This window comes from Cnephaeus nilssonii, assembly GCF_951640355.1.
Source record: "Cnephaeus nilssonii genome assembly, chromosome: 3".
Taxonomy (NCBI): Eukaryota; Metazoa; Chordata; class Mammalia; order Chiroptera; family Vespertilionidae; genus Cnephaeus; species Cnephaeus nilssonii.
Genome location: NC_137074.1, coordinates 6,863,203 through 6,890,948, shown reverse-complemented (window position 1 = coordinate 6,890,948; position 27,746 = coordinate 6,863,203). Strand labels below are relative to the sequence as shown.

The following is a 27,746-nucleotide window of genomic DNA, read 5'->3' as shown; positions in this document are numbered from 1 at the left end:
TAAGCAGGCGATGACACAGGGTGGAGTGGGGTGGGGTCCTGCCACATTGAGAAACAGTACGTGAACAAGCAGGGAGGATTCTGGGAAATTCGAGAGGTTCAGAGGGCAGAACACAGAGCACATGGTGCTGGGAGGTGAGGCTGGGGGAGGGGTGGGCGCTGGTGCGCTGGTGTGTGCCTAACAGCCAGCTCGGTGCAGAAGGGAGCTTGCCCCTGCATCTGCACACCGGCTTAGACGCCAGGTTATTGCCGTGAAGGGGGCACGGCATGCAGCTTGCAGATAATCGTGAAACAGTTCTTTTGGTTGTAAAGTCCATGTAGCCAACTAATTCACACAGAGCCCTTCCATTGATTTTTGCCAGATTCTTGTATTTGTAGCCAACTAACAGTTGCAGTTCAAGTATGGTTTGACCATTTTTGTGCTATTCACAATGTAGCAGTTACCAACATGACAAATTATTCACAATGCAGCAATGACAAACATGACATATTAGTATTTTCTCCATTACTTTAAGTCTAAATAATCAACAACAACAAATAAAAATAAATCAAGCCATGCTCTGTAGTTTGCTCATTCCCATGGTGTGACTACTCCCATCAGGCCCAATTTCAAGCTGCCACCATGACGTCACTGAACACAGATTCAGGAAGAGATGTGATGTATTAGAATTTCTGCCATCCTATCTAATAAAGAGGGAATATGCTAATTGACCCTCACACTGTCGTAAAGATGGCAGCACCCACAGCCAATAAGGAGAGCATATGCTAATTGGCTGTCCCACCCTCAAAGATGGCAGCACCCACAGCCTATAAGGAGGGAATATGCTAATTGATTGCTATACCCTCAAAGATGGTGGCACCCAGTCCATTCAGCCCCGCTGGGGCAGCAGGCACGCGGACTGTGAGAGGGGGCAGGCCAGGCTGAGGGACCCCTCCCTCCAGTGCATGAATTTTCATGCACCGGGCCTCTAGTTTAGATATAATAGAGGCAAATAACCCCAAGAGGGTAGATGACAGTAACATGTAGTCGAACAATTAGAAAGTGATGAATTGGAGCATTTGTTACCTATGTTTTAATACAATTTATTTTATTAATTGTGTGTTTATGCAGCTTTCAATAACAGCTACTTAACTCTTGGCTCCCAAAAGCCCAGGTAAGCCAGCCCCAGCACATCCCACAGGGAGAGGCGGGACCTTGGAGGGACGCCCAGCCAAGCAGCCCAAGTCACAGCAGGAAAGGAGGCCCCGGGGGCACAGACCTGAATGGCTCCCTAATCCTGGGACCTGTGAACGTATCACCTTACAGGTTGGCAGGGATTAAGGTGGCAGATGGGACTGGAGTTGTTTATCCGCTCACCTGACCACAGGAAGATTAACCTGGTCCCCCAGGTGGGCCCAGAACAATCACCTGGACCCTTAGATGTGGCAGAGGGAGGCAGAGGCCTCGGGGTGATGTGAACTGAGACTCTGAGACTCGGCCAGCCCTTCTGCCTTTGAACTTGGGGGCAGGGCCACCAGCGAGGCAATGAGGCACCTCTGGAAGCCAAACAGCCAGAACGGAAGCCCCCCGAGAACCTCCAGGCGGCACCAGCCCTGCCTGCTCCCCGGTTGTGTCCCAGTGAGACCGGGTCAGACTCTGACCTCCAGAAGTGTGAGGTAATGCAGTTGTGTGGTTCTACACTAGCGCTGAGTTCATGGCTATTTGTGACAGCGGCCACTCGTACACCCGTAGTTCTGTGACCTCTGTGCCCGGCCTGGGGTGCAACAGCCAGGCCCTGGGAGGACCCCCCGGGGCCTGGGCAGCCGCTTCGCTTCACGGAAGAGGAAAAAGGAGCGCGATCCTGATCTCAGCGGCTGGTCGGATCTCATGAGATTATGAAGGCGGGGCGAAGCTCTGCTGGCCGTCAGCCACGACCCTCTTTGCCGCTGCGGGACGAGAGGCAGGAAGGGCTGGGGCCAGATGAAGCCCACTTCTCGGGGAGACTGGGGTCTTTTTCCCGAAGCCGCAGCGGTTGGAAGCCAGCCCGGTCTCAGGACAAGGACTGCTGCGCGTTATCTCACAACAGATGTGGCTGCGGAATCTGATTCCTGTCGGTGGCCTGGCCCCAGGCCAGCGAGGCGTGGCGTGTGGGTTTGCCTTAGTCCTTGAATGATGTGGGAGAAAGCCCTCTTCGGGCGTCACGTCCTTCCAACAGATCGGCAAAGCAGAAAACGCCCCTTTCCTCTGCCACTGCGGGACCACGAGTGCCCGGCCCCACCCCAGCCTTCGGAGCCACATCCGGGGTTTCCAGGTGAACACTCACTGACCGCTCACGGGGAGGTGCCTGCCTCCAGTCCTTCGAGCGTCACCCGAGAGAAGGTGTGGGTGTAAGTGCCATCAGGGGCTGGGGCACGGGCCAGCGGGTCGTTTTCACAAACACACCTGCTGAGAGAAGGAGGGATAAAGATTCCCCCACACCGGCCTCGATCCTTCGCCATCTCGTCCCTACAAGTCACAGATCCCAGGTGGCTCCCAGGTTCACGGTGTGGGCTTTGGCGTCTGGAGAAATGCCAGAACGGCCCTGCTGCTGCAGGGCAGACTGAGGGCAAGGTAGGGAGCTGGGTGCCAGGCTCCCCTTTCTTCCTGTGCCTCCTGCTCCCTCCCCCCACCTGGTCTGGTGCCTCCACCTGCTGCCTCTCCCTGTGGGAACCCCTTTCACGTCCCGCGTGGTTCAGAGTTCAGGTTCAGGGTTCGGGTTCTGGAGAAGGCCGCACACAAATGAAAGAGACTAGAAAAGTATTAATTTGGGAAATGGGAGCCAGGCGGGAGCCCACCTCTAGGGGGAGGACTACACCCCGCTCTGGCTTTGCTATCCCTTTTACTAAGGTTATGGGATACACCCATATCCTTTAGGCAGGAAATTCCAATAATAGCCAATCAGCAGGAATTTACATAAGACTAACAGGTAAAGGCTGCTTCAGCAACCAAAGTCTCACCTAAACAGTGAGCGATTAGCTCCGACCTTTCAGAGCATTTAAGGTTGACCAGCCTTCCGGATTCCCTGTCCACATCTCTCTGTTAGTGACAATGATCGGTTTCCTTAGCATCGGGCAGATCCCAGATCCAGGCCCGGAGGACTAGCCAGCAAGCCCACGTGTGAGGCCCTGGGGAGCTGAGCCCCCTTGCCCCACACCAGCCACCGGATTGGCTCTCTCCAGGGAAGTTCAGGTCTCGGGGAGAAGACGGGGCTCTATCGCAGACGGAGCTCTGTCTGGGGAGGAGGGTCCCGTGTGGCCATCAGACCCCAGCAGCCAAGGCCAGGACAGCAGTGTCCGCGGCATCCAGCAGGCTCGGTGCCCAAGGAGGAGACACGCCCTCCGTCCCTCTGCCCCGAGAAGTTGGCTGCAGCAGGCGGGGCTGTGGGATCATCGCAGGCCGCGGGCGACAGAAAGCTCGGGCTGCCAGTCCCCGCGGTGCCCGAGTGCGTGTGGGTGGTGAGGGGCTCTCAGGCCAGCCTTGGGCAGGGAGATCTGGCTGAGCAGATGGGCCCCTGGCAGGCCCCCAGGTGCCAGGACACATGCCCTGCTTGCTCATGGTGGATGGGCTCTAGGGCTCTGCATTAGGCCTCCCCGGGCCTGCTGGGCTGTGCCCCCATAAGACCCCCCAGCACTGGGGCTCCTGGGCAGGTTCCTCTCCTACCCGAGTTTTGCTGCCTCGCCCATCCTTCCGTCTCGGCAATAAGTCCTCAGAGACACGGCTGTGGGTCTCGCTCCTTTTTCTGGCCCCAGAACGTCTCTCTGCTTTGTACATAGGAGGCTCAGCAAGCATCGACTTCGCCAGCAGCTGTGCAATGTACTCCACTGCGCCCCCTAAAGTCCGGCCTGAGGAGCAGGGCCTCGGGGTGGCACCTCCATTCCAGCCCTCGGCAGAGTTTACAGCCACGCCAACCTGAGCTGCCCGAGCCATGAAGGTCCGTGGGCATTTGGAAATCTGCAAAGAAGGCTCCAGCAGCTCTCAGACCGCTGTGGGGAGGGTCCCCTGAACGGTGTACGAAATGTGGATACAAAATGAGGTTCCCACCCTAACCGGTTTGGCTCAGTGGATAGAGCGTCGGCCTGCGGACTCAAGGGTCCCGGGTTCGATTCCGGTCAGGGGCATGTACCTTGGTTGCGGGCACATGCCCAGTGGGGGGTGTGCAGGAGGCAGCTGATCGATGTTTCTCTCTCATCGATGTTTCTAACTCTCTATCCCTCTCTGTAAAAAATCAACAAAATATATTTTTTTAAAAATGAGGCTCCCTCCAGTTTATTGTATCTGAACTCTTGCAGGTGGGGCCCAGGGATCCGAAATACAACCCTCCCCCTCCTCCCAATACCGCCCCCCATCTCCCCTCCCCGGTGGTTCTAGGGCTGATGACAGTCTGGGAAGACCCTTCTCGGGTCAGAGTGCTCCTGCGCCACCGCACATCCCATCCATCGCACAGATGACGAGGCCTGGCGGGACCGGGCAAGGCCTCCTCCCGCCCTCCGCACACGGGCAGTGGGAAAGCCAAGCTCCCTGCGCTGGGATTCGAGCTCACGGTCCCCACGGTATCTGTGAGACGGCTGCGCCGCGGCAGGCAGTGTCCACGCTGGGACTCCAGTCCGGGTGGTTTTCTCCAGGCCTCCCTCGTCCCTGCCCCCCAGCTCCTCGTTTCCATCGTGTGACCGTCTGTGCTTTATCGGTATTGGTCGCCCAGATCTTGCTCGTCCTCGGGGGAAGCCCATCTTTTGCCATCTCGAATGGAGAGCCGAGACCATCTTTGCAAAACTGCCTGGCCAGCGCCCATGAGCAAACCTCTCCTTCCAGCAGGACGCAGGGAGCCAGCCTCAGGGGCCTGCACAGACCCTCTCCCCCACAGTCACCCTCAGCTCGGCTCGGAGGCCCGGTGTGCTCAGCCAAGGGTCTTGTCCTGTGAAGCCATCTGGGAGACACCAGGGCTTCCCTATGACCCAGGTCTGTTTTGTTGCATGGACCCTGGACTCTTTCAAAGGGGTCTGATCTTTGTGAATTTTGCACAGCCCTAGATATAATCCCTTTTGATAAAGGGTCTTTGCTCCTGATTACAGGAGCACTGCGGAACGTCTGTAAATATGTTTTCAGAATTCCGTGTAAAGTTGATGTACACTCAAATGAAACGAGTCCACAGTCGCTGCTGCTCTCTGTCCAGGCCCATGATGGCAGTCAGGAGTGTGTGTGTGGGGGTGTGGGGGTGGGGGGGTGGCGGGCAGGATTTGGAATGAGTGTCTATTCCCTGTAGGCCAGTCTCGTGCTCAGACCTTTAGACTCACTGTCAGTTATCACTGCCAGCACAAGAGCACAGCGTGTGACCTGACCATGTGAAGCGTGACGTCATTAAAGATGCTAGTCTTGGCGTCTAGCCAACCTCAGAGCACTGGAGCCGAGCCTCGGAGCCTCGGAGAGCCGAGCCCGGCCTGCCCTGCGAGAGGACAGCCAGCCTGGGCCCCTCGGAGAGCCTGCCTTTGCAATCCTTGGGCACCACCTTCGTGAGAAGGAAGCCTGAACGTGGTGGGTCTGGGTGGTAGGCAAGGAAGCCTGCTGGACAGTGTTCTCCCAGACCAGGGGGCTGCGCGTGGCCTTGGGAGGCCGGCCTGGGTGCCAGTGACCACAGCCCCTTGTGGGGCTTCAAAAATGGTGGCGTAGGGACAGACACCTGCGGAGAGAGGAGAGCTGCAGCTCACCAGGGACTGGGAAGGTTTTCCATCTGGTCCATGGCGCCTGGCATCAAACCTGGGAAAACGCATTAACCCGCATCCGCCTCCGGCTGTTTCTGCCCTGTGCCAACGTGCTCGTGTCACCATGGTTACCCCATGTTTGTTTTTGCTGAGCTGGTGGCAATTGCGGCTACTCTTAAAAGAAGATGTATAAACACGCGGAGAGACAGACGTGTGAACTGTGATGCAGCCTCAGTGACGGAGGCACACTCCCTGCTGGACCGGAGTCAAGGACACGGAGCTGAGCCCCGCCCCCTCAGCCCAGCTCCACCTGGGTCTCAGGGTGACTTCCAGGCTCTGCGAGGAAATCTGAGCTGGAGGCAGGGAGGGGCCGGCCCCCCCAGCTGCAAGGACATCTCTGGGAGAATTCAGTACTGAGGGCCCACGGGCACCCTTAGGCACGCGCTCCCTCCCACGGGTCCCTGTGCAGTAAAGGGTTAACTCGGCCAGGTTGGGCTGTCCAAACCCTGCACCTTCCCAAAAAGCACTGGATCTCCACGGGAATGTCCCACCTGGAAGAGCGTCTCCGCACACCTGGGCCCTGACTGATAGTCCTGCTCAGTAGGTGCCCCTTGGTGGGGGGGGGGGGGGGCCGGGGGCGGAGCCCGATATCCCAGGAGGCTGCTGGGCACTGAAAACACCTTCACAGCTACCGACAATTTCATGTAATTACAGAGGCTAATTGTTAAGAGGAAATTTATTTTCCTTAAGTCAGTGGTCGGCAAACTCATTAGTCAACAGAGCCAATATCAACAGTACAACGATGGAAATTTCTTTTGAGAGCCAGATTTTTTAAACTTAAACTTCTTCTAACGCCACTTCTTCAAAATAGACTCGCCCAGGCCGTGGTATTTTGTGGAAGAGCCACACTCAAGGGGCCAAAGAGCCGCATGTGGCTCGCGAGCCGCAGTTTGCCGACCACGGCCTTAAGTAAACTCATCGTATGAATCTTTAGTTGTGTGTATTTTGCATCCACCTGGTAACATTTGGAGTTGGATGAAGTCCGGTGATGGACACCCTCGTCACCAGTCCGTCCTGTTCATTGAACTTCCTTGGGCGTGAATTTCAACGGTGTTTACAAACGTCACTCATGTGCTTTTCTTTGGCAGGTGCTTCCGCGATGCGGCACCTGCGCGTTAAAGAACTCCAGCGACGTGAAGGACAGCGTAGGAGCGCGCAGCTCTCCGGTTCCAGGGCACAATCCACTGACATGTTTCGATTGTTTCTCCTCCATCTTTCAGCCTGGACTCAGCAGCCCAGGAGGAGCGGCACATTTTAAACCGGAGCCAGCTCTCCCGAGGGGATCAATTCCAAAAAGCTGAGCTGCGGAGCCTCTGACCCGCCTTCCTCCCCCAGTCTCGTGGACACTGGAAACAGACGAGCCCCGGACCTGACAGGGCAGTGTGACTACGACGGGTTCGACTGATCACCTGCGTCTGACTCTAAACATTCCTGGAGTGAGAAGGGGCTTCTCCCTACAAAACAGCTTCCCCACCCCAAGCAGGAACGGGCCTACCCTCTCGCTGTGGGAGCGATTTGAGACCTGGATGACATGTTCTGGATGGTTCTAGCAGGCTGCTGCTGAGATCTTTCGTAAGACTGGCCCTGACACCGGACTCCATGTCCCTACACAGGAGCTGGTCTCCCAGGCCACGTTCCCGGGCGCAGGGCCTGAGCCAGGGAGCCCCGGGATCTGAAGGCCGAGCAGCCCAGGGCCAGAGTGGCCCGTGGACAAGCCTGAGGCGGTGACCTTGGTCCCGAGACCACCTCCTCCTCAGCCTCCACCTCATGCCTTTCCCACCACAGGAGTCACCTGGCTGCAGGCCAGCAGGTGAGGGAGGCGCCCCGGGGAGAGCCCCCAGCTGGGGTGGAGGCCTTGCGTCATTCCACACCCAGCACCGGCCTCCTGGCCAGAGGGATTGCCTTGGGGAGGGGGACAGGACCCAGGAGGTGTCAATCAGAGACAGTCACAGCCCCTTTGGCTGGAGACAGCACCTTCCTTCTGCTAGACATGAGTGAAGAAGCATGTCGCCCTGATGACTGCTCACGGCTGTTTGGGGACTCAGAGGGAACTTTTTGTGGAGGCTGAAAGCATGAAAGGAGAGCAAAAGATGGACAAAACCAGGGTCCTTGAGATCTGCAGGATCGAACCTCACCTGAAGTTCACCCGGACCTGGACTTTTCATTTACAGTCGGCCAAAAATGTCCTTTCTTGTTTGTTTAAAGCCCGTGGGAGTTGATGTTTCCATTACTTGTGGCCCCAGGCTCCCTAACCAGTGCTAAGACCATCTCCATCTTACAGGCAGGGAAACTGAGGCTCAGAGAGATTAAAGGCACCATCTCTCCACATCACCCTGACACTCACATGCTACGCTGTGGGGTGCAAACGCTGAGCTTTCTCTGGCTTAAGGAACCCCCAGCAGAGTCCTTACTGCCAATTTCTTTCCATCAGAACTCCTTTGGTGTCGAGTCTCCAGAGTGAGATCTGCACTCCCTGATCATGAGAATGACCCTCCCGTCCAACCAAGGCTCAACATCCGGAGCCGTGGGGGCACCCAGTGGGGCTACGGTTCTCCTCCGTGCCCTGCACACCTCCCTCCCCGCGTGACCATAACTTCCCAGCATTCATTCCCCCAAAGATGCCAAAGTTGTGTCCAGGCCGGAAGCACTTCTGCTCTAACACGAATGCTTGCCTCCTCCATCGGCCGGATCTCCAGCTTTGCTCAGACCCTGAGAACCTGCTGCAGGAGCCACCTCTGCCCCTCCCGGAGTCCTCACCCAGGGACACTGCCACACCCAGGGACACTGCCACACCCAGGGACACTGCCACACGCAGGGACACTGCCACACGCAGGGACACTGCCACACCCAGGGACACTGCCACACCCAGGGACACTGCCACACGCAGGGACAGAGACTGATCCTTGGCAAGGCTGCCTCTTTCCTCCCGGAAACAGAGAGGGAGGGGGAAGAAGGTGACTCCCTTTGGTGGGAAGTTGGGGGAGGGAGTGGAGTCCACACCGGCTTTGCCCACTGGCCAGAGCATCCAATTACTCCTTGTTCTGAAGATGCCGGGTCTGTCCGCCCTGAATGACCAATGTCATTTTCTGAGCTGCTTCCAGGGCACCCAGGACCCCACCCCCACAGGACCCCAAAGCCCTGCGGAATGATTTCAAATTCCCCTTTGTTTGTTGGCAAGAGGCACAATCCAGCAAAAGAAAACAAGCAGGGCTGTGGAGGCTGAGGAACAGAGGGATCTCCTGCCCTGGTCTGCCCGCCATCTAGTGGTCAGAAACGGGTGGTGCCGCCTGGGCCAGAGAGGGAGAGGACCACACAGGTAACTCTCCATCAGACTCTCTGCTTCCATCAGACCCGCCACCACAGAGGGAATCACAGCCTCGGCTCCTGGGCAGAGAAGGACTTGGGGCCCCAGGTGGTGTCTGAACATGAGAACTTCCCAGGACTCAGACCCTCAGCTGCCTGAGGCCAACCTGCCTTGGCGAGGGACCGGGCTTTCCCTCCACCTCTCAGAAGTACGCTGAGTTCTAAGGTCCTCAGTGGTCCTCCCTCCCACCCCTCACCAGTAAAACATCTACGTCTTTCCTGGAGGGGCAAGAGCCTAAACCAGGAGGAAGGAGATCTGCGTTTCCATCCTGAGCTGCTTGGACCAGTAATTTAAACTTTTGGCCTCGGTTTGCTTATCTGTAAAATGGGATCGGCAACTTCTAACTCATTGGGTTGTTGCGACAACTAGACGAGTGAGGGGAGAATGTTGGTGGTCACGTTCCTTGTCCTCCCTGGGCCTGTGGCAGGAGGCCGAGTGGGAGCATGCCTTCACAGCCACACAGGCGTGGCTTTCATTCCAGCCCCTCCACTTTCACTAGCTGCTCGACTGTGGAAAAGCTGCATCATGTCTCCATTCCTCAACTGTAAAGTGAGAATAATTATACATGGAGGCTTTTAATGAGGACTGAATAAGAGAATAGCTATAAAGTACATGCATCGCTCCTGCAGAATCCCCTCCCCTCCACGGGCAGAGGACCCAGAGCCCCATGGTCTGTGAGGGGGTCTCCCAAGACCCCCGGGTCTGGCCTTACCGGTAATGCACGGCACCACCTGAGCGTGGCATCTGCCTTGAAGAGCAGGAGCAGTGAACAGCCTCTATGGGTGTCAGGGGCCCAGGATCCCTCCCTTCCTCCTTCTGTTTCAGCTGCCAAGGATTTAGAGCAGTGGTCGGCAAACTCATTAGTCCACAGAGCCAAATATCAACAGTCCAACGACTGAAATTTCTTTTGAGAGCCAAATTTTTTAAACTTAAACTATATAGGTAGGTACATTGTTATTAACTTAATTAGGGTACGTGGTATTTTGTGGAACAGCCACACTCAAGGGGCCAAAGAGCCGCATGTGGCTTGCGAGCCGCGGTTTGCCGACCACTGATTTAGTTAGTGCCTTGAGCGATGCCAGCAGAAAGAGTCTAGGGTTAGAGGATTTGAATTGCCAGCACTATGAGTGTATTCCTACATAGCAGCCTGGACACAGAAGCACCCAGAGCCCTCCCGTGCAAGTAGCGTGAGCAGAGGTGTGTGTGCAGGTCCACATGCACACACGTGCTTTATTCTGCCTCTCTCCTTCCCTCCCTGGCCTCCCTGGCTGTGGTCTTCACAGGGACTTTTCTCCAGGTGGATTTTGGGTTCCTAAGGGCAAGGACTCTACCACCTCCCATTTGTCTTCCTGGTATCAATATAAGAACTGGACCTCAGCAAACATTCCTTTGTTAGAGGGTGGATGGATGAGTGGGTGTGTGGGTGGGTAAAGGGTTGGGTGATGGATGGAGGGATGGATGGGTACGTGGATGGATGTGTGGGTGGAGAGGTGAATGGTGAATGGTTGGGTGAGTGGATGGATGGACCAGGTCAGAGGTACCTCACAGCACACATGCATCTGTCCCTCTCAGCACTTGTCATCAGCTACTGATGTGAGTGTCTCTCTCCCCAACAAGACCATGTGCTCAGTGGGGGAGGGCTCAGTCTGCTCTCTCACAATTTCATCAGCAGCTCTGAGCCCGAGACCTGGAGCACGGTGTGTGCTCAGGAAATACTTGTTAAAGGAGACATAGGTGACCCTGTCCCTGGGGCAGGTGAGGGGAGACCAGATTCTCACTGTTATGGAAAACACAAATGAATAAATGTAGAATCTTTCTTGAGATGGCATGAAAACTGTAGAAGATTTAAAGCTGGAGTTTCAAAATGCACATCAGCTCTAAAATCCAAAGCCACAACGTCGTAGGGCTCAAAGCCTGGGTGATTGCATGTTCGTTGTCTCTCATTCAAGGACAGCATGCCATTGGTCCTGAGCTGGTATCAGAGCAAACGGACACGGCTCAGGAAGAGCCAGAGACACGCTCCCGGTCTGGGCCCTCGCGGATGCAGGCTGAGCATCTGAACCACAGAGCAGCCGGCACAGGCACGTTTCAATGTCAGAGGCAGTTTATTCTACTTGTTCAAAACTGGTTATCCACAACAGTGCATATCATAACTCTTTACTGACTCTGAGAATATCCAATGCATCAGAAATCTCACTTTTCCCAGATGTTTCAATAAGTGGTAGTTAATTATATTCAACAAAATTAATCTCACGAGTTCAGAACTAAAGGTCATGTTACAATTCCAAGTTCGTCAAGGAAAAGCACTATACAATCAGGTGTTAACTACCAAATACAGTTCAATTTGCTTTAAATAAAGTAACAAGCATTATCTGTTAGCGTGGTGTAATGAAGAAAATTCTAAACTAAACTATTTAGGTTCTAGACCCATTTCCTCATTAATTCATTTTGTGACCTTAAGTAAATAACTCTCCCATTTCTTCTCTGGTTTCCCATTGTGTAATGGTTAAATGGTACCTCCCCCTGTAGTAGGATTATATCTTAATGGCTGAGAAAATGTTTGGAAAAATATAAAGAATTATGTATATATTATGTTATTTCTATTTATTATAGAGATTTTCATATTAATAGTGTCTTTTGCATCACCACTGTGTGAATAAAACAATATCCTGGTAATGCAGGAGAAAAAGTTAAGAGCATGTACGTCCACTAGACAATATATTTATTACTGACCTATTGTTAAAAAATAACTTCAAGTGTACTGTCAAATATCTTGGAAAATTAGGAATATTACGTATTTGACAAAGAGTACCAAGTAGCTGGCTGGATGGGTGAAGGGAAAGATGGATGGATGAAAGGATGGATGTCAAGGGGGAGCAAAACCAGGAAGGGCCACATGGACAAAATGGGACGGTGAAGGGTCTGGGAGCTCCAGGATTGGGGAGGTGACTGGGTGATGGCAGAGCTGTGTCCATGCTGGGTTTGAAGATCCCTGTGTCTGGAGCTGCAGGCATCGCCAACACCATGCCCACTTCTCCATCAGCTCCTCTCCCCGGCCTGCTTGTCTGGAACCTACAGAATCAGCCTCCTGGGGGCAGGCTGAGGTGATGCTTTCATCATCTCTGGGGCTCATCCAAGTGTGGAGCAGAGTAGGCGTCCGTCAGTGTGTGATGAATGAAGCTTGATTCACAGCGACCTGTGTAGGAAAAGTCACCTGGATCAGCCGCTTGCAGCAAAGGAGAGGTCCATTCAGGAACCCCCTGGAGCATGGAGTGGAGGGTTGCCTGCAGCCCTGAGGACATGACTCCTTTGCTGGCTGAGAGTGAGGGACTGCGCACCAATAAAAGGACAGCAACTCCCATGAGGCACAGAGGAAGCGGAACGGAGGTGCCTGTGGCCTGGCCTCTGTGGGTGAAGCCCCCGTGTCAGCGGCAGTTGAGCCTGGCGCACATACCTGAGCTGGACAGCGCATCCTCAGGGACCTTGGGTCTCTGTGCTGTCTGTGGAGAACCCCCCTCGGACCCAGGGCTCCTGTGCCAAGTGCCACCCTGGTGTGTGGAGAGGTGGTTGTTTGTTTACCGTTTTTCAAAGAGCTGAGGTTTGCAGAGACCTGAAAACTCGTTATAGATGGTTTTCAGTTTGGAAGACAGAAGCCCCAGGAGAATAAAAATGAAGAATAAAAACAAAACACCATTTTCCCTTGGTGCTTTAATTTCAAGGAGGGGGATGCCCAGCACGGCCGTGGCACCAGCACGCAGCCTCCCTAAGGCATTTAGGACAAGCATGGGCCGGTTATCGGAATTCACATGTTACATATTAAGTGAAATCCACGGAAATCCTTTTGGAAGTCTCCCCAGGGGAGTGACTGGCCTAGCCCAGTGGTCGGCAAACTCATTGGTCAACAGAGCCAAATATCAACAGCACAACGATTAAAATTTCTTTTGAGAGCCAAATTTTTTAAACTTAAACTTCTTCTAACGCCACTTCTTCAAAATAGACTCGCCCAGGCCGTGGTATTTTGTGGAAGAGCCACACTCAAGGGGCCAAAGAGCCGCATGTGGCTCGCAAGCCGCAGTTTGCCGACCACCGGCCTAGCCCTTCCATCTATCTGGGCTGTAAGGGTTCCAAGACCCCGGATCACGGGTACACAGCTGTCAGGCGTCCTCGGAGCAGAGGGTGCAGGACAAGCCATGCAGCATCTCTCTGGCGTCTCCTCGAACAGCTCCCCCATCTCTGGTGGCGACGAAGGCCCCGGCAGGGCTGTCGGCTTGTGGGGCAGTGTGCTGTGACCCGCCTCTGCTCTGTGGCCTTGGGGGAGGTCACCAGAGCTCCCTGGGACCGATTTCCTCACGTTAAGGATGTGGCCAGTATCTATCACTCTTTGCTGAGTTGTCCTGAAGATCAGTTACCTCAAGAGAATAAGGAGCCAAGCACAGGGAAGGCAGCCTTGGCTGGGGATGCTGCTGGCCCAGTGAGGAAACGGGGAGCAGGGGCCAGCCATGGTGGGGTGCATCCACACGACAGTACTCAGACAGGGCACAGGGTGGAACAGGGTCTTCATGACCCAAACCCCGGGGGGCCCACCCAGAGACGGAGGCACCCCACCTCGGCAGGTCCTCTTCTATGACTAGAGTGTCGGGTGAGCTGAAATTTGCTGCTGTTCACTCCCCTATCTGGGTCTCTCAGGGAGGGACAGAGGACCCCAATTCGCAGGAGGCTTCAGGGATCCCAGGAAAGCTCTTTCCTCCTGACCCCAACAGCCGCTCAGTCCACTGTTGGACGCCTGGCACCCCACCTTGAGAATTGGGGATCTTAGATAATTGCTCCCGAACCCCATAGTTTTTGTGTGTTTTTTATGGATGCTTCATTACATGGGCTTGTTTGAGTAAATCATCAGCCATTGGTGATTGATTCAACTTCCAATCCCTCCTCACCTCCGCCGAGACCAGGCGGTGGGACTAACATTTCCAACCCTCCCATCACATGGCTGGTTCTCCTGGCAACCAGCCCCACCCTTGTGCGCTTTCCCAAAGTCATCTCACAACATAGTAGAAGACACCTTTCCTGCTCCATCGCTTCAGAAAGCCAAGGGTTTCAGGAACTCTAAAGCCAGGAACAGGGAACCAAGACCAAGTACCTCTGTCTTACTATCTGTCACGGGCACAGAATGCTGACGCCCACAAATCTACCTTTTGCCAAAGCCCCTGAGACACACTGCGTGGCCTCTATCGGTGGCGAAAGCAGGTCACGTGCACGGCCGTGTGTGCTGCCTCGCTGCTCACCCACCTTCAGGGCAGCCAGGCCTCCTAGTCCTGGAACACCTGGTAGCTGAAGTTGTCCGGCTGGGTTTTGAAGTTGTACTTCCCGGTCATTCTCTGGTAGCGCACAATGAGAAGGGCCGCGGCCCCTGTCACCACGGCAAAGACGGCCACCACAATGAGGACGATGTAGCCGGGTGCCAGGCCTGGCTGCCCATCTGGGGACTCACCTGCAGGGGATGAGACAGGCACAGGTGGGAGGTCTGCCCGAGGCAGGAGGAGAGCGCGTCCCTGGGCGGGCCTCCCTCTGGTCCCAGCACTGAGATGTTGTTGTGAGTGTAGAATGGGGCTCAGGACCGAGCCTGGGTAGAGCGAGCTCCCCCCTTTGTCGGCTACTTGGTGGCATGATCGTCTGAATGTGGTTCATCCGAAGCGCTGCAGCAGTGAGTGTGTGCCCATGTACCTGTGGGTCCCCACAGCTGACGAGGACGGTGTCTGAGGGCCAGGGGAGCGCAGCAGCCAGCACAGCGCAGCCTGCTCAGGGTCCGGGATAAGCCCTGGCCCAGAGGAGGAGGCCAGGTGGGAGCAACAGGCCCTCCGGGAAGAGGTGGGCGGCTCAGCGGGACTGCCCACGGGGAGACACGCGGGGCTCGCACACTCTACAGTGTGGAGGAGTGCGGGTTGATCCTCCCAGGGAGGGCCAAAAACCCACAAAGCACACAGGCGTGCGGACCCAGAAGACTGACAACCGGGGCTCAAATAACTACTTCCCAACCCATGTTCAAAGCAGCACTCTTCACAACAGCCAAAGGTGGAAACAACCCAAGTGTCCATCAGAGGATGAATGGATAAAATGAGGTACACATCCCTGTCCTAGAGAAAAAGCAGTGCCTGGCATACAGTCGATAGATGAAGTAATAAGTGGATGGATGGATGGATGGATGAATGGATGGATTAGAGGATGAATGGATGAGTAGGTGAGTGTATGAATGGAAGGACATTAGATGGATGAATGAATAAATGGATGGATAGGTGGATGGATGGATGGATGGATGGATGGATGGATGGATGGATTAGAGCAGGTGTCCTCAAACTACGGCCCGTGGGCCACATGCGGGTGTTATTGCCGTTTTGTTTTTTTACTTCAAAATAAGATATGTGCAGTGTGCATAGGAATTTGTTCATAGTTTTTTTTAACTATAGTCCGGCCCTCCAACGGTCTGAGGGACAGTGAACTGGCCCCCTGTTTAAAAAGTTTGAGGACCCCTGGATTAGAGGATGAATGGATGAGTAGGTGAGTGGATGAATGGAAGGACAGTAGATGGATGAGTGAATAAATAGATGGATGGATGGATGGATGGATGGATGGATGGATGGATGGATGAATAAATGGGTGGATGAGTGGATGGATAAAATCCAGAAGAGTCACTAATTTTCCAAAGACCACACAGTTCATAAGTATGAGAACCTAAAATCAAACTCAGGTCTCCTAATGCCAAGCCCATAGCTTTTTCCACTCTGGTTTTTACATCGACTGTAATATCTATGAATACACAGGAGGCATGTACAGACAGGGCAATGCAAATCACATATGTTCCATTTCACACGAGGGCCCCGGTTCTGCTGAGCAATTTAAGACAATGAGGAGGGTAGGAAGAGCATGTTGTCCTAGGACCCAAGCCAAAGTCGCCCGAGGGCCAGTGCCAACACCAGGCCCAGCGCCCAGCTCCAGAGCCCGTGAGGCCGGGCGTGGCCTGGGACCTGTGGAAGTGCGCATTGCCCAAATGCTTTGGATGAGAACCAGCAGCTGAGAATGCCCGGGCAAGAGGCCCTCCCTATCCAAGTCCGGATCTGCACGCACGTCCCGACTCAGACCCTGCATCCAACACACAGATGTTCTTGTCCCGGAAAATATCAAGAGGAAGGAGGGCCATCAAAATGAGGAAGAAAAACAACAAAAAAGGGAAATAGTAGGATTTCCCAACAACTAGGATTAACTGTAGCTGCAAAAAAGAGGAAGACCTGAAATAAGCGGTGATGAAGAATGTGGAAGTTTATTTCTTTCGTGCATAAAACTGGTTAAGTCAGAGCCCAGGCCTGGCACAGCAGCTTTGCACCGCAATGTCCTCGGGGGCCCGGCTTGTCCAGCTCCTGTCCCTGTGGTCCTCACGGCCCAAGATGGGGACTGGTGGCAGCCGTCTCACCTGCCTTCTAGGCATCAGGATGGAGAGGTAAGGAGGAAGACGGGGTAAAGCAGGGGCACGGGATGTACTGAGGAGGCAGCCTTTCCCATCTGCGTCTCATTGGCCAGCACTTACTTACTCATATGGCCACACCTGGCTGCCAGGTTGGTTATATATTTTTTTAAATATATAGTTTTTATTCCCAGCTAAAAACTTGGGGTTTTATTATTATGGAAGGAGAGGAGAACAGATATTGGGGAACAGCTAGCAGTTTTTGTCTTAATACCCAAAGCACACCATTTCCCCAAACCATTTTTTAAAAAATAGGATAGCCCTGGCTGGTGTGGCTCCGTGGTTGCAATGTCAGTCCATGCACCGAAGGGTTATGGGTTCAACTCCCAGTCAAGAGCAAGTACCTGGGTTGCCAGTTTGCTCCCTGCCCCAGGACAGGGTGCATGTGGGAGGCAACCAGTCTATGTGACTCTCTCACATCTAGGTTTCTTTCTGTCTCTCTCTCTCTCTTTCTCCCCCTCCTTTTATCTGAAAAAGCAATAGAAGAAAATCCTCAAGTGAAGATTAACAAAAAATAAATAAATAAAAATAAAAATAGGATAGATCACAAAGAAAGGAAAATGTTTTCCTAGAAAACTAACGGTGAGTTTCATATTGGCTGATGGAAGTTTTATACTAAGAGAGAACAACAGTGCCATTTTTCTGTTTTGCATCTTCTGATTTAGCAAAGCCTAAAATACAACAGCTTCCCCATTCACATGCATTTGCACACGCACACATCACACACACGTGCGCACACACGTGCGCACACACATGCAAATATACAGAATTTGGCCTGCCTATAGACTGAGTCCCTTCCTGATAACAACCCACTGCATGCAATTATCCAGCGTCAGGAAACTTTACAGCCTGCCCCTTACCCAAACATGCATTATTTAAACATGTGCCCACTTGCTGCAGCCTCGGTCTTTCCATCTGCAACATGGGGACGCTAATAGATCTGACCTTGCAGAGCTGCTGAGAAGAGAAAATTACATTCTGGGGGTACAGAACGGAGCACAGTGCTGGGAAATCGGGGCTCGCCATGAGCGTTAGCCGGCATTGTTACTACTCTTACGAGCTCCATGTTCCAAGGAATTGCTTTTTGGTTTACATGATGATGAAATGGAATTGGTCGTGTCTTTTCCTTAGTTTTCTAAACCAAGGCCCCAACTCACCATCAGACCGAATGAGGGGTCCCCAGGACATCTGGTGTGTTTCAGATGGTTCACCACTTCTCAGCGACCGAAAGTCATTGCAATTCTGTTGTGTGTTTTTTTTTAAAGGAGAGAAACTTCAATTAGTGGAACAAAGTTTATGAGAAATGTACCCAGTCTCTGGAATGGTACCCTGATTCATAGATTTTCTTCCTGCTGGAGACATGAAATCGCGATGGATGAGCTCAGCCAGGGTGAAGGAAGGCTGCAGAGGCCTGGACCACCAGGACAGCCTGGACCACCAGGACTGCCTGGACCACCTGGACCGCCTGGACCACCAGGACCACAAGGACCACCTGGCCCACCAGGACTACCAGGACCACCGGGATCACCAGGACCGCCTGGACCACTAGGACCAGCTGGACCACCAGGACTACCAGGACCACCGGGACGACCAGGACCACCTGGACCACCTGGAGCACCTGGACCACCAGGACTACCAGGACCACCGGGACCACCAGGACCACCTGGACCACCTGGACCACCTGGACCACCAGGACTACCAGGACCACCGGGACGACCAGGACCACCAGGACAACTAGGACCACCGGGACGACCAGGACCACCTGGACCACAGGCTCTGCCTAGTGTGAAGGGAAGAGAGGGTTGGCCGCAAGGAGGTGCCCAAGAGCAGTGAGAGGCAGCACCCCTCGAGCTGTCTCTAGCTACCAGTGCAGGTCCCTTTGCCCCTTGGTTCGGGGCTCTTTCTCAACAAAGCTCTCAGAGCCACCTTCGCATCCCTACAGCCTGCTGCAACCACGTGTTCCTTTCAATGCCTTTGCCTAAACCCACTGTGGGCTCATATGTCCCCAAAAGATGTTGAAGCCCTAACTCCCAGGATGTGTGATGTGACCTTATTTGGAGACAGGGTCTTTGCAGATGTTCAGGTTAAGATGAGCTCGCTAGGGTGGGTCCTGGTCCAATATGACTGTGTCCTTATCCAAAGTGGAAATTTGAACACAGACACACATAGAGGGAGAAGATGGGCTTCTACAAGCCTCGGAGACCGACCTAGAGCAGATCACCCTTTTCAGCCTCAGAAGGAACCGGCCCTGTCCACACCCTGGTCTTGGACTTCCAGCCTCCAGGACTGGGAAACAACGAATTTCTATTGCTTAAGCCCGTGGTCAGCAAACTGCAGCTCGCAAGTGTGGACGAAAGGAGCCACATGCTGACCTGACAAGCTCAGGAGAGGCCTGTGTGGCAGTCTTGCAAACTCAGAGACCTAAAATAACCACAAAGGATGGTTTGAAAATTAAATATTTAACTACAAACAGGTTATGGTGGGTAGTCATGTCCTAGGCCGATATTTTCCCTGACAACGATCAACTTAGATCTTTCCCGAGCCCATTTGCCTTTTTGCCTCTAAGATAACACATCTGTGAGATGTCTGGCTAACTTGTAACTTCCTTTTTACCCCGGACCCCTCAGGGCACAACAAATGGCACCAGGACATTCCCTGTTATTGTTATCAAGTTAATTGTCAACTGTTAATTACGTTAAAGTATCCTGTATCCATCTCTGTAAGAGAAGCACATGTCCATCATTTCACTTTTCACCCTATCCCAGAGGTTTCCCCGCTTTGCTTTATCCCACCTCCTTAATCTATCACCAATTCTGCTGAATTTCATGTAACTCCCCTACCTCCCTTTCCTTTGATTGCAATGTATAAATATAGATGTAACCCTGCATTCTCCGGAGCATTATCTCAATTCATTGAGGTTCTGCTTCCCGGCATATGTCGACAGTTTGGCTCAAATAAACTCACAAAATTCTTTACAGGTTTCAATGTGTTTGTTTTTTGTTTTTTTCGTTAACACAAGCCACATGCGGCTCTTTGGCCCTTTGAGGGTGGCTCTTCCACAAAATACCACGGCCTGGGCGAGTCTATTTTGAAGAAGTGGCGTTAGAAGAAATTTAAGTTTAAAAAATTGGGCTCTCAAAAGAAATTTCAATCGTTGTCCTGTTGATATTTGGCTCTGTTGACTAATGAGTTTGCCGACCACTGGCTTACGCCAATCCTTCTAGGGTACTTTGTACAGCAGCCACAGGAAACCAATACCATGTCCATCCTGAAGGAACTTGGGAAGAAATGTGTGGAGCTCCTGTTGTAAAGAATTTGGGGGCTGGCAGCTCCCTGCAGAGGCCAGGTGCTACTGTGGCTATTAACACTCTCAGCATCTCTGTGGGGCCAGGGCAACCAAGTGCAGACGCATCCGCGCCCTTAGCTGGCGGCATCGGGAGCCCGTGTCCCTCTCCTCCTGGTGCTCCAGCAGATCTGCTGTTGGATAAAAGTGACATCAACAAAACCGACCATCACTGGATTTCGCTCATCCATGACCTACTGACGCTCAGAGGTGGATTATGCAGGAAAACCTTAGCAAAAGCAGAGGGACAAGCGTAGACATGCAGAGGGACATGCAGTGGTCCGATCAGCGGCCAACAGGGCCCCCTACACTGTCCTTGGACCCAGACAACATACAACAGCCACTTCTCATTCTTGTCACTGGTATGAAGGAGAGCTTTCAAATCTCAGGACTGCAAAGCACATTTTGAATTCAAAGGTCAAAGAAAATGAGAATGTAAAATTATTCATAATCCCAGCATGAATGCTGCACATAGGGAAGGAAAAACACCTGATTGAATGTCACAGTGGCTACGAACCAGCAGTGTTCCATCAAAGTAGCTAAAAATAAAGTGAAATTAAAATAACACTTTCTCACCTAAATATGCATTAAATCGCCCTGAGAAGTACAACAGCCTCATGACAAGGAAGCTCTGATGTGAGGGCCAGCAGATGGTGTAGCCTCAAGAAGGACTGAGGTGACACCCAGCTATGTCGCCCCCCACCCCCCGCCTCAAGGGCTGCCCACTGTTGAAATGCCATTTCCCACCTTTTAGGGGCCACGTCCGCAGGGCCCAGCACCTCTTCTCAGAGCCACCCACACCCTGGGCTTTGGATAACACAGCAACCCTCTTCATAACGAGAAGGAGCGAGGACCCAGACAAAAACTTAGAACACCCAACACCTACGATTTTGCACGTGGCTCCGGGGGTCTCCATGCAGATGCGGAGTTTGCAGTGCAGGTAGACTATGGAGTTGTTGATGAAGGAAAAAATTTTCAGCTTAAACTGGGCCTTGTTGGAGTCTCCGTTCTCAATCACATTGGTATGTGTGTTGGGGATGGGGCAGCTGGGAGGAGAAAAAAGGTGACTCATCCTATCTAATAAAAGAGTAATATGCAAATTGACCATTACTCCAACACACAAGATGGCTGTCCCCATGTGGTCAAAGATGGATGCCCCCATGTGGACACAAGATGGCCACCACAAGATGGCCAGCAGGGGAGGGCAGTTGGGAGGGACCAGGCCTGCAAGGGAGGGCAGCTGGGGGCAATCAAGCCTACAGGGGAGGGCAGTTAGGGGTGACCAGGCCAGCAGAGGAGGGAAGTTGGGGCAACCGGGCCTGCAGGGAAGGGTAGTTGGGGAGGACCCAGGCCTGCAGGGGAGAGCAGTTGGGGGGGACCAGGCCTGCAGGGGAGGGCAGTTGGGGGGGACCAGGCCTGCAGGGGAGGGCAGTTGGGGGGGACCAGGCCTGCAGAACAGGGCAGTTAGGGGTGACCAGGCCGGCAGGAGAGGGCAGTTAAGGGTGATCAGGCCGGCAGGGGAGGGCAGTTAGGGGTGACCAGGCCAGCAGGGGAGGGCAGTTAGGGGTGACTAGGCCGGCAGGGGAGGGCAGTTAGGGGCAATCAGGCTGGCAGGGGAGCAGTTAGGCATCAATCATGCTGGCAGGGGAGTGGTTAGGGTGTGATCAGGCTGGCAGGCAGAAGTGGTTAGGGGCAATCAGGAAGGCAGGCAGGCGAGCAGTTGGGAGCCAGCAGTCATGGATTGTGAGAGGGATGTCCGACTGCCCCCGAGGGGTCCCAGATTGGAGAGGGTGCAGGCTGGGCTGAGGGACAACCCCCCCCATGCACGAATTTTGTGCACCGGGCCTCTAGTTAGTTATAAACTGGTCCTGCTATCCTTGTTCCAAAGTGAGAGAGTTACAATACATCTGGCTGCACAGGGAACATCCCCACCAGGCTCCCTGGAAGGCAAGGATGGCTAGATCTCCAGTTCCTGAGAGGAAAGGGTCTCCTGTGGGGTGTTACCTAAAACTCAGGTCCATGCATGCACAAATATGGAAATACAGAGGACCCAAAGCAGGCCACCAGCAAAGGGGGCAGTGATGCCCAAGGCCCACCCGAACCCCTACCTGTTGTTGATGAAGCCAAACGTGACCGGGTCCCTGGCATTACTGGATGGCGTTGCCCAGCACTCGGTCAGGACCACCTTGAGGTTGCTTTTCTGTTTATAGAGCCCCACTTCGATCTTGATGTCGTCGCTGGCAGACACGCTATAATTCCGAGGTATAGGGGAGTCCCCAATAAACAACTGCATTTCTGTGACAAAATTTCCAGCGCCATGGAGGTCCTCAATGATGGTGTAAACCCTGCGGAGGGAGCAGTTTGCTGGAGGTTCCCTCCTGAGATCCCTCTCATCCCCACTCCTCCCCGAAAAGCAACCTCAAAAAGCGTGGAAATAAAGAAGCGTGGAAATAAAACCCAAATGAGAACAAGCGAGAAAGGCTGTTTATTCCGAGCTGGCGGCAGCGGGGGCTCAGTCCCACCGCCTGACTGATGGAGAATCAAAGACAGGTAGAGTGGAGGGGAAAGGGAGGCTCAGAGAAGCCATGAGCAGGCTCGCTCTAAGTGGGACGTCCTATGTGGTTGAATAGAGAAACATATATGGCTTCCTCGGGTCGGTCCTGAGTTGGAAGCGGGAACAAGGCTGAAGAAAGCTGGCCATTATTAGCCAAGTCCTGGCGCCGTCCGTTGTGTATTCAGTCTCTCAGAGAGATCCTCAAGTGATTGGGACCCTAAGGAACCCCCCAGCGAGGGTGCTGGAGAGGAATGCGTGCTGGGGAGAGGGGGGGTGCCTCTCCACTCACCCCCACTCCGGGGTGTAGCCTGATGACGTCAGGAGATCGTTGCGGAAGGCACAGCGGATGGGGCTCAGGATCTTCAGGTGGTGGATGATGCCCTCGGGGGACAGGTCGTTCCTCAGCGTGGTCCTCACCACCGTGTTCGTCATGTTCTGAGCACAAACCAAATGGGGCGTGAGCAAGCTCCCGGGCCCCAGCAGGACCTCAGTAGGGGTGCTGGGGAGGGGTCTTCTTAAAAGCTTTCCCCAAAAAAATATAAAAACCCAAGTAAGCCCTAACTGGTTTGGCTCAGTGGATAGAGCATCAGCCTGTGGGCTGAAGAGTCCCAGGTTTAATTCCGGTCAAAAGCATGTACCTTCGTTGTGGCACATCCCCAGTACGGGGTGTGCAGGAGGCAGCTGATCGATGTTTCTCTCTCATCGATGTTTCTAACTCTCTATCCCTCTCCCTTCCTCTCTGTAAAAAATCATTAAAATATTAAAAAAAAAACCAAATAATTTTTCCAACATAAACTGTCATAGAGAGGGTGAAGTCCAGGGCTGGCTGACACCTATGTCCCGTGCCAGCTTCCTCACTGGAGGAGAATAGAGACGGCCTAGATCAGGGGGTACCCACAATAACACATCTGACACCACACACACCCCCGATTATCCCATGAACATTTCTGAAAATGAGAGCACAAGGCCCTCCCCGGAGGAATCAAGAGTTAACCTGGTAAAGGCCTGAGGCCGCGGCAGCGAGCACTCCTAAGTTCTCTAGTCTGGGAACAACACCGAGCCAAGATCCGGAAGAGAAGTGGAAGGGAAGAACGTGATCCTGATGGGGACGAGGGTGCGCAAGTGACAACGCGGCTAACCTGTGGGCTTGCGTCTCCGGGGACAATGCTAAGCCTGTCGGTGTTCATGAAGTGACCGGGGTGGGGAGCTTTCCTCTGCCAAGGGCCATTTGGGTATTTGTCACATCATTCCTGGGCCATAGAAAACGACCCACCTAAAGATGAGCCTGCTCTATGGGGTCGAACATTTCATTACCTCACTCCCGCTGCCTTGGCAGGGCCAGGCCGAATGATTTCAAGGGCCTTATACGGAGGTCCCCCCACCCCTGTTCTACCATAAACAAAGGCGTGGAGCAATTGGCTTCAAGCACAAAGAGGCACGTTCCCAGGTCTGCTGGGGTTCAGGTCTGGTTGCTGGCATGTGCAGGTTGAGCAGAAAGAGGAGGAGATTGCGGCCAGCAGGCCTGGAAATGGGCTTTTGTAAGAGACTGCAGCAAGACAGGGAAACCAGACGGAGGCCCTGAGGGGGAGGGGAGGGGAAGTGGGTGTCATCATTACGCTGAAGTCTGCTGTTGGACAAAATACCTGAAGTTCTAACTATTTGTTTGAAGCACTTTGCTGGTTCGTGGCCTGGAGCCTGACTGTCACGGTGGTAGATCTCCCGTGCCCCCTTACTGACACCCCCTAAGTTGTCGCCAGAACAGAGCACAGGGCCCTCCGGGGACAGCTGGTCACCTGCCGTGGTGACCAGCAGCTCGCAACAGTTCGCAGTGGGCACCGCTCTGCAGGTAGCTCGCCGGCCTCACGGGTTTAGAACTAGACAAGGGAAATGTTGTGTGAAGTCGGTATGTCAGAACCGTCGACGGAGGAGAAAACGAGGGGCAGGGTCTTTTGAACACGGAGGACAGTGAAGAAGTGCAATGAGAGTTGTTGAAAACACAAGCCAAGAACAGCAGAAGCCGCTGGACTTCTCGGAGGAGGCACGAGCGAGGCCGACTGTGCCCTATAAGACAGAACGTCTGACCCTGATAGGGCTGTCAGTGCAGTGTTTGCTGAAAATAAAAGTTCCCAGGCTCACATGAATCCGAGAGACAAGGAGTGCAGTGGCCAGCCAGGCACCAGCGTGAGAGGGCTAAGGACAGAACGCTGTAGGGGGCAAGGCTCACGGAGTGTGAGGGGAAGGGGCGGCTTTCCATGGTTCCGAAGAGGGAGCCATTGAAGAGAAGTCTCTTTCCCCTCCTGCAGCTCCTTAGTTGCTACTGGACACAAAATTACGGAACGAATGAATTTTTGTTGTGTATTAAACAGGCCTGGACAAACTTTGGTGACGTCGATTACGTCAGAGCCACTAGCATATCTTTGAAAGCTATTGGATTTGCTTTAGGATTTTATATAAACAGCCAAGTCTGGATGACTGAAAACCAGGTCCATGTTTAGAATTCATTTTCCTTAGGAGTGACTAGCAATGCATTAGCTTCTGGGGACAAATGCGTACAGTTCTTAACGGATGGGTCCCTCACGGAAGCCTTTCATCCCTTTTGAAGTTATGCCAATCTTTTGTGTTGGCGTCTTTAAAAAAGGCCTGTGTCTGTAGCTCCGTATTTGGGAGGAATTGTCTGCGAGATGCTTACAGGCCCAGTGGGGTTTTCAGCCAAACAAACTCCTGTTTCTCTTAGTTTAATCTCAGTCCCGAGGCCAAGTCTTTGATGGGTGGGAGGAGAGCCACCAGGTACAGGGAGGACTCGGTCTGGGACGTGTGACACCAGGTACAGGGAGGACTCGGTCTGGGACGTGTGACACCAGGTACAGGGAGGACTCGGTCTGGGACGTGTCTTCACAATGGTGACGGGTTTTGTGCCTTGCAGCATTTTGCAAAGTGTCTCAGGAAAAACAGGGAAGTCCCCTTCTATCTTGGCAAGAATCTTAAATGTATTTACGAAGATGATTCTGTACTCAAGCGAAACTTTTGGGGGCATGGGTGAATGTGTGTCTCTTCATAAGTCATATCTGCATGACCTGTTTATAGTAATCAAACAGAGAAATGTGACCTTTTTCTTTTTTTCTTTTCTTTTTTAATCCTCACCCTAGGATATTTTTCTATTGATTTTTTTAGAGAGAGTGGAAGAGAGAGGGAAAGACAGAGAGAAATATCAATGTGAGAGAAACACATCGATTGGTTGCCTCCTGCACACGCCCTGACCAGGGACTGGGCCGGGGAGGAGCCTGCAACCAAGGTACATGTCCTTGACCGGAATCAAACCCAGGACCTTTCAGTCTGCTGGCAGACGCTCTATCCACTGAGCCAACCCAGCCAGGACTGTGATCTTTTTTCTTTTAACCTGGGGGTCAATAAAATGTAAACCGCTTAATAAAAATTAAAAAAAAAGGAAGGTGGAACCTGCTGTGTATAATCCATCATGTTTGTACAAATAAGTCTTCAAGGCAAACTTAGCTTTTGACAAACATCAAAGAACATCAAGAACTTGTGTGGATTCCAGGGCTGGCATGACTCATGAGAGACGAATTTCCCTCCGCTCTGACCAGGCCCTGAACCCAGCTGAATGTAACTGCTAAGCAGGTGTTTGCCCAGCTCAGAAAAACAAGGGAGCGAGCCGACATGGCGGCCTTGACTCCGGGCCCCTCCCCCACCACAGTGGCAGACCCACTTGGGAACAGCCTGTGGGGGCATCGCCAGCAGGAGCTGGACAGCTCTGCCCATGGCAAATCCTCCCACACATGCCCGCACTCACACACCATAGCTACACACACATTCACACACGCACACTCATACAACCATAGCTACACACACATTCACACACGCACACTCACATAGCTACACACACATTCACACACTCACACACCATAGCTACACACACATTCATACACACACACCCATACAACCATAGCTACACACACACACACTCACACAACCATAGCTACACACACATTCACACACGCACAACCATAGCTACACACACATTCACACACGCACACCCATACAACCATAGCTACACACACATTCACACACACACACCCATACAACCATAGCTACACACACATTCACACACACACACCCATACAACCATAGCTACACACACATTCACACACCCATACAACCATAGCTACACACACATTCACACACGCACACTCATACAACCATAGCTACACACACATTCACACACACTCACCCATACAACCATAGCTACACACACATTCACACACGCACACATACACACATACATATTCTCACTCATGGACGCCCACGTGCACACATGGACGCTCACGTGCACACATGGATGCTCACGTGCACACATAGGCTCCAGCTTCCCTCCCCCTTTCCCTCTCCACTGGCTCTGCCTGTGCATCAGACTCACGGAGAGGCGGTTTTGCACCCTGACTCTCAAACGTGCCCCAGGCCCTTTGCACCGGAATCCTGGCCGGGTGGGGCTCTCAGGTCCCTCCTGGTTCGGAGGTGCAGCCAGTCTGCAGTGAGAACCTGGCCCTCTCCTGACTCCTTTGTGGGTCCCTCGCTTAGAGGCAGGATCTCAGGGTACAGGGTATCTCCTGGGCCCAGGTCAGGGCGGGCCCTCCCCGTATCGAGGTCCAGAGAGCCTGGACGCCCCTGCCCCAGGACTTACGCTTTGCACGAGGGTGCCGCACTCGCTCCACGCAGCCACCAGGAACACGTGTGTGCTGTTGCTGTCGCTCACGTTGCAGGACGGGTGGCCCAGGTACAGGGAGGACTCGGGGATGGACTCCTGCTGCAGGAAGCGCCGCTCCACGGCGATGGCCACCTTCTCGATCTCGCAGAGCACCCTGACCGCTCCCGTCAGGTTCAGCCGCGGGGGTGGGTCCTGGGGCGCTGGGCTGGCCCCTGGCACGGAGGCAGCCCTGGTTTCTGCGGGGGTGGGGGGCTGCTCTGGGCCGGGGCCCAGGGAAGACCCGGGGGCCCGGGTTGTGTTACCAGAAGAGTCACCTACAAGGCACAGGAGACAAGCAGCATGTGGGTCTGCGTTTGGGGACTGTGACATGAGCTTGACTGTGAGGCCGGCACTGAGGGTGGGGAGCCCACGGGGAGCCCCGGCACCTGCAGCACACACCTGGGAGCTGCACATTCCAGCCACGGCCGCACGCACACAC

At 53.5% G+C, this 27,746-nt stretch overlaps 1 protein-coding gene across 1 annotated transcript in view; it reads right to left on the bottom strand.

The window, feature by feature from the left end:
• Nucleotides 1-11,299: 11,299 nt before the first annotated feature.
• Nucleotides 11,300-27,746, bottom strand: part of UMODL1 (uromodulin like 1) — a gene marked incomplete at its 5' end in the record, with an annotated part of 54,295 nt that continues 37,848 nt past the window's right edge. Inside the window, 7 exon segments of the mRNA XM_079767256.1 lie at nucleotides 11,300-12,334; nucleotides 14,425-14,626; nucleotides 17,809-17,893; nucleotides 20,881-21,040; nucleotides 22,103-22,339; nucleotides 22,838-22,983; nucleotides 27,245-27,582. Of these exon segments, the coding sequence (XP_079623382.1) occupies nucleotides 14,445-14,626; nucleotides 17,809-17,893; nucleotides 20,881-21,040; nucleotides 22,103-22,339; nucleotides 22,838-22,983; nucleotides 27,245-27,582 (1,148 nt within the window). The 3' untranslated portion in view covers nucleotides 11,300-12,334; nucleotides 14,425-14,444.